We start from the raw sequence: 10,519 nt of genomic DNA, 5'->3' as shown, positions 1-10,519 counted from the left end.
GCCTGCGTGTCACTGATGCCTAACCCCACCTTCTCCGGCAGACCAATGTAGGGATGGAAAAGGGAGAAAGACAGTAAACTTGTGACTCTGAGGTTCTTGTCTCCAGCGTCCACCCTGCGGCTTGGGAGCTCCTCCTCCTCGGGAGGCAGTCCCCGTAGGTACTCATCCACTAATTTGCAGCTTTCACCTGAAGGTCTGAGCGAAGCCCGGGAGGCGCACGTGCAGTGGATACCTCCACCCCCTTGGGAGGCGGGGTCGCGCTCAGAGCCAATGAGAGCTTGCGGGGTGGAGGGGTAGGGAAGCTTCCAGAGGCTGGTGGGGAGGAAGTTATAAAGAGGGTAAGAGGAGGCCTGCGGGAGGGCCATGCAGTCCAAGCGGGATTGTGAGGTAAGCGGCTGGCAACTTGGGGGCCGGCGCCGGAGCGGGGGTCGGCTTTAGGGACCCCAGTACCCACAGAAGAGGTGGGGGCGGACTTGGCGATCCGCCATTCCAACCTTCCTTTCCCTCTCAGCTGTGGTGTGAGAGGGTGAATCCAGAGAACAAGGCGGCGTTGGAGGCGTGGGTCAGGGAGACAGGCATCCGCCTGGTGCAGGTGAACGGGCAGAGGAAGTATGGCGGGCCACCCCCAGGTATGGTAGTCCCAGCACCTCTGCCTGTCCGGCTACACCAACCCCCTTTGGGGGAGGGGCTGCCCCAAGCAGTCGGGAACTGCAAACTACCCGGATTTATATCCCCCAGCAAAGGAGGAACTGTGGCTCCACGTCCACCCGCCCCGTCGAGGGAGGGGGCCAATCTCAACTACTCTGTGCCAGCCCCTTGGTTAGCGCAGTCACCTAATTATGCCAGCCACCCAGGGTACGGGTGTAAGCCCATTTCACAAGCCTTGGTTCACATCGCTTCCCACCCCCGCGCGCTGGGTCGGTGGGCTCAGAATTCGAAAGCGTCGCCTGACGGTGGCCTTGCATACCCCCTTCCCACAGGCTGGGTGGGCAGCCCGCCGCCAGCTGGGTCAGAGGTGTTCATCGGGCGGCTGCCTCAGGACGTGTACGAGCACCAGCTTATCCCGCTGTTCCAGCGCGTGGGCCGCCTCTACGAGTTCCGCCTGATGATGACCTTCAGCGGCCTGAACCGCGGCTTCGCCTATGCCCGCTATAGCTCGCGGCGCGGCGCGCAGGCCGCCATCGCCACGCTGCACAACCATCCGCTGCGGCCGTCCTGCCCGCTGCTCGTGTGCCGCAGCACCGAGAAGTGTGAGCTGAGCGTTGACGGCCTGCCGCTGAATCTGACCCGCAGCGCGCTGCTGCTCGCGCTGCAGCCGCTGGGTCCCGGCCTGCAGGAGGCGCGGCTGCTGCCCAGCCCCGGACCGGCGCCTGGGCAGATCGCTCTGCTCAAATTCAGCTCTCACCGGGCCGCTGCCATGGCCAAAAAGGCCCTGGTGGAAGGTAGGCTGTGGCGGGGGGCTGGTTGGGGCCAAACGCGTTCTGCCAGGCACTTTACACTGAGCATAGCTGTTAAAGTTACAAGATCTTAGAGTCAAACATGCCAGAATTTGCAACCCTTTACTATTTGATCTCAGATTTTTAAAACTTCCAATGGTGCTACCACCACCACTTACCTAAATTGGTAACACTTCCCCGAGCATTATCTCCTGACTTAATCCTCAACATTCCCCCACACCCACACCGCATAATAGGCACAGGACCCTCAAGCTGTTGAGGAAACTGTTAGAGAAATTGATTTGCTCGAGGGAACCCAACTGAGCCTTTTACTATAGTATTTGTTTCCTCAGACGGTTGTGAGAATTAAGTAACATAATGGGTGTATGGTATTTAGCATACTAACTGACTTACAGCAACTTTTGGCAGTAAAGATTAGCCATTATGATGGTTATGAGGTAGACAAAGCCTGCATTAACCAGTACTTCTCCAAGGAAACTTGTAAGGTAGCAGTTGTGTTATACTCCCTTTGCAAATAATGGAGCCTGAAGGCTTCTTTTCTTACCCATGGTCACATTACCAGGAAATGCGAAGGCTACACATTACAGGACTGTGGAGGCTTGGGCCCAGGGTTTAGACCTGCCCTTATCTTTACCTTTTTCCTGCAGGGCAGTCACACCTCTGTGGAGAGCAGGTGGCTGTGGAGTGGCTCAAGCCAGACCTGAAGCAGCGACTCCGCCAGCAGCTTGTGGGTCCCTCCTTGCGGCCCCCACAACCAGAGGGCAGCCAGTTGGCCTTGGCAAGGGACAAGTTAGGGTCCCAAGGGGCTCGGGCTACCCTGCAGTTGCTGTGCCAACGAATGAAGCTGGGCAGCCCTGTGTTCCTCACTAAGTGTTTGGGCATAGGACCTGCTGGCTGGCACCGCTTCTGGTACCAGGTGGTGATTCCTGGGCATCCGGTGCCCTTTAGTGGCCTCATCTGGGTTGTGCTGACCCTAGATGGCCAGGATGGGCATGAGGTGGCCAAGGATGCTGTGTCTGTTCGGCTGCTGCAGGCACTCAGTGAGTCTGGGGCCAGCCTCCTGTGGTCTGCTGGGGCTGAGGCAGGTACCATAGTTAAACAGTGACTCCGTTCTCTCTCCACAGGCAGCCTGAATGGGCAGGCAGAGCCTGTGTCAGGCCCCAGCCCAGCAGGCCTGGGTGGCCACTATCTGACTCCCAAAGGTGGGGAGGGGCATGGGCTCAGGCCATCAGCCTCCCTGCTGGGACAGGGAACTACGGCATCTGGGGCAGCTTAGGTTTGGCTTAAGTTGTGGTGAGGGGCCTTGCCCTCCCTCTCCCAGCCCAGGGTCCAAGCTGACCCTGTGGTCTTCCACGGCCATTCCTTGTCCCACACCCACCCGATCATACCTTCCCCCCTCTGCCACAGCTTAGCATGAATCTTCTTTATTGTCCTGATTTGTCTTCTTTGTTGGTTTTTATTTGCGGGGAGGGGCAGCTGAGCCAAAGGGGTCAGAAATTCTGCCCTTTGGCTCCACCACATGGCATTCTGGTTTTGGTTTCTGTGTAGTTTTGGGTCTTTCTATGCTGGTTGTATTTATATTAAACCCCTGGTTAGTATATACTTGTGTCTGTGCTATCTTGCCCTAGCTTAGAGTTTGTCTTATACTGGTAGAGTGAATAGCTGCTACGGGGCAAGTACTTCCTCATATCAGCGCTTTGAATGCATCTTGTGCTGCACTGTAGGGTATTATAAATATATATCCAGGCCGGGTGTGTTGGCTTTTGCCTGTAGTCCCAGCACTTTGGGAGGCTGAGATGGGTGGAACACCTGAGGTCAAGGGTTCGAGACCAGCCTGGCTAGCATGGAGAAACCCTGTCTCTACTAAAAATACAAAAATTAGCCTGGCGTGGTGATGGACACCTGTAATCCCAGCTACTTGGGAGGCTGAGGCAGGAGAATCACTTGAAACCCAGGAGGCGAAGGTTGCAGTGAGCCGAGATCATGCCATTGCACTCGAGCCTGGGCAACAGGAACGAAATCCTGTCTCAAAAAAAAAAAAAAATTCATATCCAGCCAGGCAGCTGGGATTGAATTGAAAAATTCATATCAATCCCAGCATTTTGGGAGGCCAAGGCAGGAGGATCACTTGAGTCCAGGAGTTCAAGACCAGCTTGGTCAACATAGTGAAACTCTTGGTCTCTATCAAAAAAATAAAATCACAAAAATTAGTCGAGCATGGTGGCACATGCCAAGTCTTGGGCTACCAGGCAGGCTGAGGTAGATCACTTGAGCTCGGGAGGTCAAGGATGCAGTGAGCCATGATCAACCCACTGTACTCCAGCCTGGGTGACAGAGTGAGATCCTATCTCAAAAAAATGTTTTTTGGCCAGGTGTGGTGGCTCGTGCCTGTAATCCCAGCACTTTGGGAAGCAGAGGCAGGTGGATCATTTGAGTCCAGGAGTTGTAGACCAGCCTGGGCAACACAGACCCCTGTTTCTACCAAAAAAATTTTAAAATTAGCCTGGTGTGGTAGTGCACACTTGTAGTCCCCGCTATTCCAGAGGCTGAGGTGGAAGGACACCCTGAGCCGGGGCACATTGAGGCTGCAGTGAGCCATGATCAAGCCAGTGCACTCCAGCCTGGATGACAGCAAAACCCTGTCTTTTAAAAAAATAATATCTTCTCTGGGGATGCAGCTCAATAAGCAAGACTCTTGCCTGGTGAGGACCTGTCTTGAGATTCAATTGATTCCCTCAGTCACTGTCATCCCCAGTCTCCTCCTCTTCTTCCTGAGCCATGGAGTCTTCTCCCTCTTCCCTCAGTCCTGCGAAGAAGTCATCAGTGCTCCAAGTCTTGCTGCTCAGAGCCCGCAGTGGTCCTCCCTTTTTTTTGCGCCGACGGTAGTCATCCACCACCACAGCTCGCAGCTGGGCCATGTCCCAAAACTTGAGGCGCTGGTCATGGCCACTACTGGCCAGGAAGCGGCCACAGTGGGAAAGGGCCAGCTCCTCCACAGGCTCCCCAGGGTGCTGGCCCACACTGCCCACCACTCGGTTCGGTAGGATGTTCACAGCCCTGGGCAGGGAAACAACAGTGTTGAGTACTGGCTAGCTGGGTCTGCCCTTCCTGTGACCTAAGGGCTGTCCAGGCTTCCCTCACCTGATGACTCCATCGGTGGAGCCAGTACACAGCAGACTCTCAGTGACTGGAACCATGCAGTCGATAGATTCAGCTCTCACGGCAAAGCGGTCACTTGTGGCCCCAAAGCCATTCCAGTTGAAGAGGTAGATGGTACCTTCACTGGAGCCACAGGCCACCTTCTTCCCACACTGCAGGGAAATAGGGAAAACGATGTGGAAGCTGCCTTAGACTAAGCCCCCAGCATACACCCCTCCATCCCACCATACCCAGCTATACTTTCATGAGGGTGACAGAGGTCAGATCCCCAGACTGAGACTCTGAGAGCAGCTCAAACCGACGCCTCTTAACGTTGAAGACTCCAAGGCAGCCATCCCCACTGTAGAGAGTAGCGTAATAGGCTTAGACTCAAGGTCCATGTGAGGAAGACATTTCACACAGAGAGAGGAGGGAAGGCAAGGCAGCTTTGAGGTTGTACCTGGCTGTCAGCAGCAGCTTCTTGGCTGGATCCAGAGCCATGTCTGCGATGTACTCTTCATGTTGCCTCATATCCATTAAGGGGCCCTCCTTCCGCTGGTCCCAGAGACGGATACCACCCGTGTCATCCCCAGTGGCCAGAACATTCTCATCCACCAGCAGAAGACTGTTGATGGGGGCACTAGAGACACAGATGTAGAACTTCTTGGAGCATCTCTGTCCCAGTGGGGACCTCCTGGTCCTTACCCTTCACCTCCATGCGCATACACAGAATTGGCTGCTCTCCTTACCCATGAGCCTTGGAAACACGTCTTTCTAGTCGCCCCTGCTCCACATCTAGAACATGGATGGCTTTGTCCTTGGAGACAGTAACAAGCTCTGGGGAAAAGGTGCCCAGGTCATGGTGCTGCTCACTGCTCCCTTCCACCACATTGCTGGTTGTCTTCCCCAGTACTCACTCTGCCCATCTTCAGAGAAGGCCACAGCTCGGCAGGCCTTGAGATGGTGACCCGATGACCAGAGCTCCTTGGTTTCTCCCTCTTGGCAAGAGTAGGAAAAGCTGGGGAGAGGGGAAGGAGAGTAAATGACTCCAGACCCATCCTGGGTTGCACTGAGTGCAGAGACCCACTAGACAGAGCAGCCTTCCCACCTACCTAGGAGTGCCTGCTTCTACACCTCCAAGCCCAAAAAGTTTACCATCTCATTTCTCCATTTTCAGTGAGTTTGAGATGTTAGGTCTTGCTTTTTTCAATATATATTAATTCAAGGTATATTTGCTCAAGATTTCTTTGTGATCCCACCCAACCCCTCTTTATCATCTTTGAAAGCCCCAGCCTGGACAACGATTGGGTCTGGACCACTGTGAAGGAAATATTTCTTACATCAATAACAAAAAACCAGCTCCAGAAGTTAGAAATGTAGAAATCAGTAAGGTAGAGCAGGCTCTTGCACTTCAGGTCTGCAGGAGCTACAGAAAGCCACAATTACAGTACATTGAGAGTACGTGCTAAAAAAGAGGCAGGATCAAAATGGAGGTGGGGAAGAGGCACCAGCCTGTAAACAACTTTGAGGTGAGTACTGTTTACGGAATACCCCCAGTGCCTGCCTCAGAGCAGATCCTCAAAAAGAGCAGAATGAATACATGCTTAATTGCCAGTGAGTTCCAGGTGGGCAGAACTGAGCCTGCTCATTTTCTCTGTCCCAGTGCTGAACATGAAAAAGTAGCTTAATAAACATTCACAGATTGAATGAATACTTGGGAAGGGAGAAGAGAGCCCTGGAAAGCTAAGGTGGTGACATGTAGGTTGGATCATACAAGAGTAGAGTTTACCTGGCCGACAGCAAGGGCCAGATACTGGAGGCAGCAGAGATAAGGAATGAGGAGGGTTCTTTGTAGCAGAAAAGTAGCATGACTGAATCTGGAAAGATGGGCTGGGGTGGGCATGAGACAACGTGAGCCAAGTAGAAGTTTGAATTTAATCCTCTGAAAAGGAACCTCTTCACAATAGTCATGGCTGAGGGTGGGGAAGGGAAGAACCAAGAATTTTCCTCCAGAATCTTTTTTTAAGACCTTTAAGGGAAGCAACAAAGTTGTGTGGAATGTGAAGAAAGGTGGATATCTACGGCAACTCCCAAGTGCCTGGCACCATAAATATGGATAGTAGTAGAAGGGAACCTACGTTTGTTGAAGAGCTGCTTAGGCAGCGTACTGCAAATTTGTACCCTCTGCAAGGGTAGGTATAATTCTCCCTTTCAAAGATGAAAATACAGAAGTTAACACGCTCAAGGCCATTACAGCTAATGGGGGGTTGAGGTTTAAGTTCATTAAGTAAATCTGATAAGCACAGTATCTTCAAGTTTTCCACTGCCTCTAACTTGTATCTTTCGTTCAAAGTCAAACATGTATTGAGCACCTACCCTAAACTAGAGGCTGGAGATAAAATAGAGAACAAAACCGACGACACAGTACACTCCAGAACAGTGTTTTTTCATATTCTAGTCATATAACAGACTAGTAAGCTACAATCAGCATTTTGTGTACATGCACACAATAATAGAATAAAATCAGAAATTGTATCAGCATATATAATGTAAAAGGTATTTCTCTAAGAGGCAAGGTCAAAGACATTTGAAAAACATTAGTGAAGGAGACAGCATTCAAATAATTACACAAATGGATGTATGGTTACCAACCATTCAGTACTAAGGGAAAGGTACCATGTCACCTGGTGTCATGGCAGCATCTAATAGGTAACCAATTTTAGTCTGGGGATAGAGGAAGAGGGAAGAGACCCAGGGAACTCAGAGATACTAGGTAAAAGTGAGGAGAAAGGAGTTTTCTGGACAGAATAGCATGTGCAAAGGGGCTGAGGTTTCGAGATTTTTTTATTTTTATTTTTTTGAGACGGAGTTCTGCTCTTGTTGCCCGCTGGAATGCAATGGCACCATCTCGGCTCACTGCCTCCCAGGTTCAAGCGATTCTCCTGCCTCAGCCTCCCGAGAAACTGGGATTACATGCGCCCGCCACCACGCCCAGCTAATTTTTCTATTTTTAGTAGAGACGGGATTTCACCATGTTGGCCAGGCTGTTCTCCAACTCCTCACCTCAGGTGATACCCCACCTGGTCTCCCAAAGTGCTGGGATTACAGGCGTGAGCCACCACGCCTGCCCCAAGATATATTTTTAAAAGGTATGGATGAATGAGCACAGATGGTCAGGGCGTTGAAAGCGGGATTGAGAAGTTTGTACTAAATCCTAAAAGCAGACCATTGAAGGGTTTTAATCAAGGGAGTGTCTGCACAGATTTATGTTGTTTTCTTTTTGTTTTTTTTTTGTTTTTAAATGGAGTCTCTGCCGCCAGCCTGGACTGCAGTGGCGCGATCTCAGCTCACTGCAACCTCTGCCTCCTGCGTTCAAGTGATTCTCCTGCCTCAGCCTCCCAAGTAGCTGGGACTACAGGCGTGTGCCACCACGCCCAGCTAATTTTTCTATTTTTAGCAGAGACGGGGTTTCACCATGTTGGCCAGGCTGGCCTGGATCTCTTGACCTTGTGTTCAGCCCGCCTCAGCCTCCCAAAGTGCTGGGATTACAGGCGGGAGCCACTGCCCCTGGCCTATGTTGTTTTCTTTTTGAGTCTCACTCTGTCGTCCAAGCTGGAGTGCAGTGGCGGGATCTTGGCTCACTGCAACCTCCACTGCCCAAGTTCAAGCGATTCTCCTGCCACAGCCTCCCGCCTAGCTGGGATTACAGGCCCGCGCCATCACACCCGGCTAATTTTTGTATTTTTAGTAGAGACGGGGTTTCACCATGTTGGACAGGCTGGTCTGGAGCTCCAGCCTCTCAGGTGACCCGCCCACCTCGGCCTCCTAAAGTGCTGGGATTACAGGCGTGAGCCAAGATTTCTGGTTTGAAAAATCAATTAAAGGGGTCTGCTGAGCCTATTTCGGGCACAATATAATAATCCGGTAGGAGGCCGGGCGCAGTGGTTTACGCCTATAATCCCAGCACTCTGGGTGGCCGAGCCAGGTGGATCACGAGGTCAGAAGTTCAAGACCAGCCTGGCCAAGATGGTGAAACCCCGTCTCTACTACAAATAAAAAAAAATTAGCCGGACATGGTGGCGGGCGCCTGTAATCCCACCTATTCTGGAGGCTGAGGCAGAGAATTGCTTGAATCCGGAAGGGAGAGGTTGCAGTGAGCCCAGATCGCGCCACTGCACTTCAGCCTGGGCGACAGAACAAGACTCCGTCTCAAAAATAAATAGGTAAGTAAATAAATAATAATCCGCTGGGAAATAACAAGGCCTTAAAGGGCTTTCTGTCCTACTACGGTCTCTGGGCTCTGTCACGACATTCCAGTTCTTTCAACAGATTGGTGTGATATAAGAGCTGAATGTTACTGAATGAATCGGACCCAATCAATCTCGCAAAATTTGTCTCCCTGCAACTTTCTCTCCCCTCTCCTGTTCCCAGCTCCATCCCCGGGGAGCTTCCAGACCCAGCGCCCCCGGCCCTGCCCCGCACTCACACGAACACGTCCCCGTCCACGTCCCCTGCAGCCAGTAGGTCACGGGCCGGATGGAACGCCAGCCCACTGGCCGGAGCTTCCAGCACGATGTCTTCCGGAGTGTCCCGGATCCGGGTCGGGGCTTCTATGGAGTCCGGGTCGTCCTCGTCGCTCCCATCCTCAGCGGGCCTCTCTTCACAAGTGCGGTCCATGCTGAGGACTGCGAGCCGCGCCGCCGCAGGGCAGTCAGCCTCGGAACCACCCACACCGCGGGCGGAGTAGCCTGGGACTCCGCTTCCGCCTCGGGGGGCGGGGCCGGAAGTGTCGCCGGGACGTTCTCCCTTTTACAGGAGAGGTCGGTTGGCCTCTGCTGGTGTGGGTGGAGCGCAGCGAAGGAACTGCGCTTGAGAGATCTGCTAGTTCCTTGTCGGGCTGTGGCCCAGTTTGGCCTAGGTAAACTGTGCAACCGTCAATTCCCTCCCTAGTCACGACACGTAAAGTTGGGAACTGCGTGTAAGTTTTTACTCTCCTACTTCAGACAGGCTTAATGCCCTTGGGATAGGAGAGAGGGACGCTAGTCCTTCGTGGCTTGGTGAAACCCAAGATCAAGTCAAGCGACAGCCAGGGCTGCCAGGAAGTCGCAAAATCCCACGCTGCGCGATGACATACAGGAGTCTCGGACAGCAGGCAGCTCAAGCAGCTGCTATCCACGCCCCTAACATCTTTGTGGCCAGTTTGCTGTGCCAGTTCCTACAATTTGTCTACAGAAACTCAGTGAGCTGGACAAGCAGTGCCCAGTTCCCAAGAATTTTTTTGTTTCGTTTTGCTTTGAGACAGGGTCTTGCTCTGTCGCGCAGGCTGGAGTGCAGTGGCACGATCACCTCTCGGCTCAAGCGATCCCCCGGAGTAGCTGGAACTACAGGCATGCGGTACCACGCCTGTCTTTTTTTTTTTTTTTTTTTTTGAGACAGAGTCTCGCCCTGGCTGGAGTGCAAATGACTCCATCTCGGCTCACTTCAACCTCCTTCTCCCGGGTTCAAGCGATTTTCCTGCCTCAGCCTAACGAGTAGATGGGATTACAGGTGCATGCCACCACACCCTGCTAATTTTTTGTATCTTTAGTAGAGATAGGGTTTCACCATGTTGGCCAGGGTGGTCTCAAACTCCTAACCTCGTGATGCGCCCGCCTCGGCCTCCCAAAGTGCTGGGACTACAGGTGTGAGCCACCGCGCCTGGCCAATTTTTGTATATTTTGTAGAAACTAACTCACTGTGTTGCCCAACCTGGCCTTGAAGTCTTGACCTGTCTTCCCACCTCAGCCTCCCATTGCCCAACCTGGCCTTGAAGTCTTGACCTGTCTTCCCACCTCAGCCTCCCAAAGTGCTAGGATTATAGGCGTGAGCCACTGCACCCAGCCTCTTAATTTTTTTAAATCAAGGTTTTGGCCGGGCGCGGTGGC

General features: G+C 52.7%; 2 protein-coding genes across 2 annotated transcripts; one reads left to right on the top strand and one right to left on the bottom strand.

Moving 5' to 3' along the window:
* The first annotated feature begins 519 nt into the window (after nt 1-519).
* Nucleotides 520-3,059, top strand: DND1 (DND microRNA-mediated repression inhibitor 1). Its single transcript, XM_030927730.1, has 2 exons — nt 520-1,442; nt 2,105-3,059. Exons 1-2 carry the CDS (start codon nt 632-634, stop codon nt 2,560-2,562), a joined length of 1,269 nt encoding a protein of 422 aa, XP_030783590.1. The 5' UTR covers nt 520-631; the 3' UTR covers nt 2,563-3,059.
* Nucleotides 3,060-3,995: 936 nt separating this feature from the next.
* WDR55 (WD repeat domain 55) lies at nt 3,996-9,378 on the bottom strand. Its single transcript, XM_010388168.2, has 7 exons — nt 9,082-9,378; nt 5,513-5,613; nt 5,345-5,432; nt 5,056-5,235; nt 4,857-4,956; nt 4,599-4,768; nt 3,996-4,514 (listed from the first exon to the last, which is right to left on the bottom strand). Exons 1-7 carry the CDS (start codon nt 9,270-9,272, stop codon nt 4,193-4,195), a joined length of 1,152 nt encoding a protein of 383 aa, XP_010386470.1. The 5' UTR covers nt 9,273-9,378; the 3' UTR covers nt 3,996-4,192.
* Nucleotides 9,379-10,519: the final 1,141 nt, after the last annotated feature.

The sequence above is a fragment of the Rhinopithecus roxellana genome, chromosome 3 (assembly GCF_007565055.1).
Source record: "Rhinopithecus roxellana isolate Shanxi Qingling chromosome 3, ASM756505v1, whole genome shotgun sequence".
Classification (NCBI taxonomy): domain Eukaryota; kingdom Metazoa; phylum Chordata; class Mammalia; order Primates; family Cercopithecidae; genus Rhinopithecus; species Rhinopithecus roxellana.
Note: the sequence above shows the minus strand (reverse complement) of the source record. Positions and strands in the feature narration are given on the sequence as shown.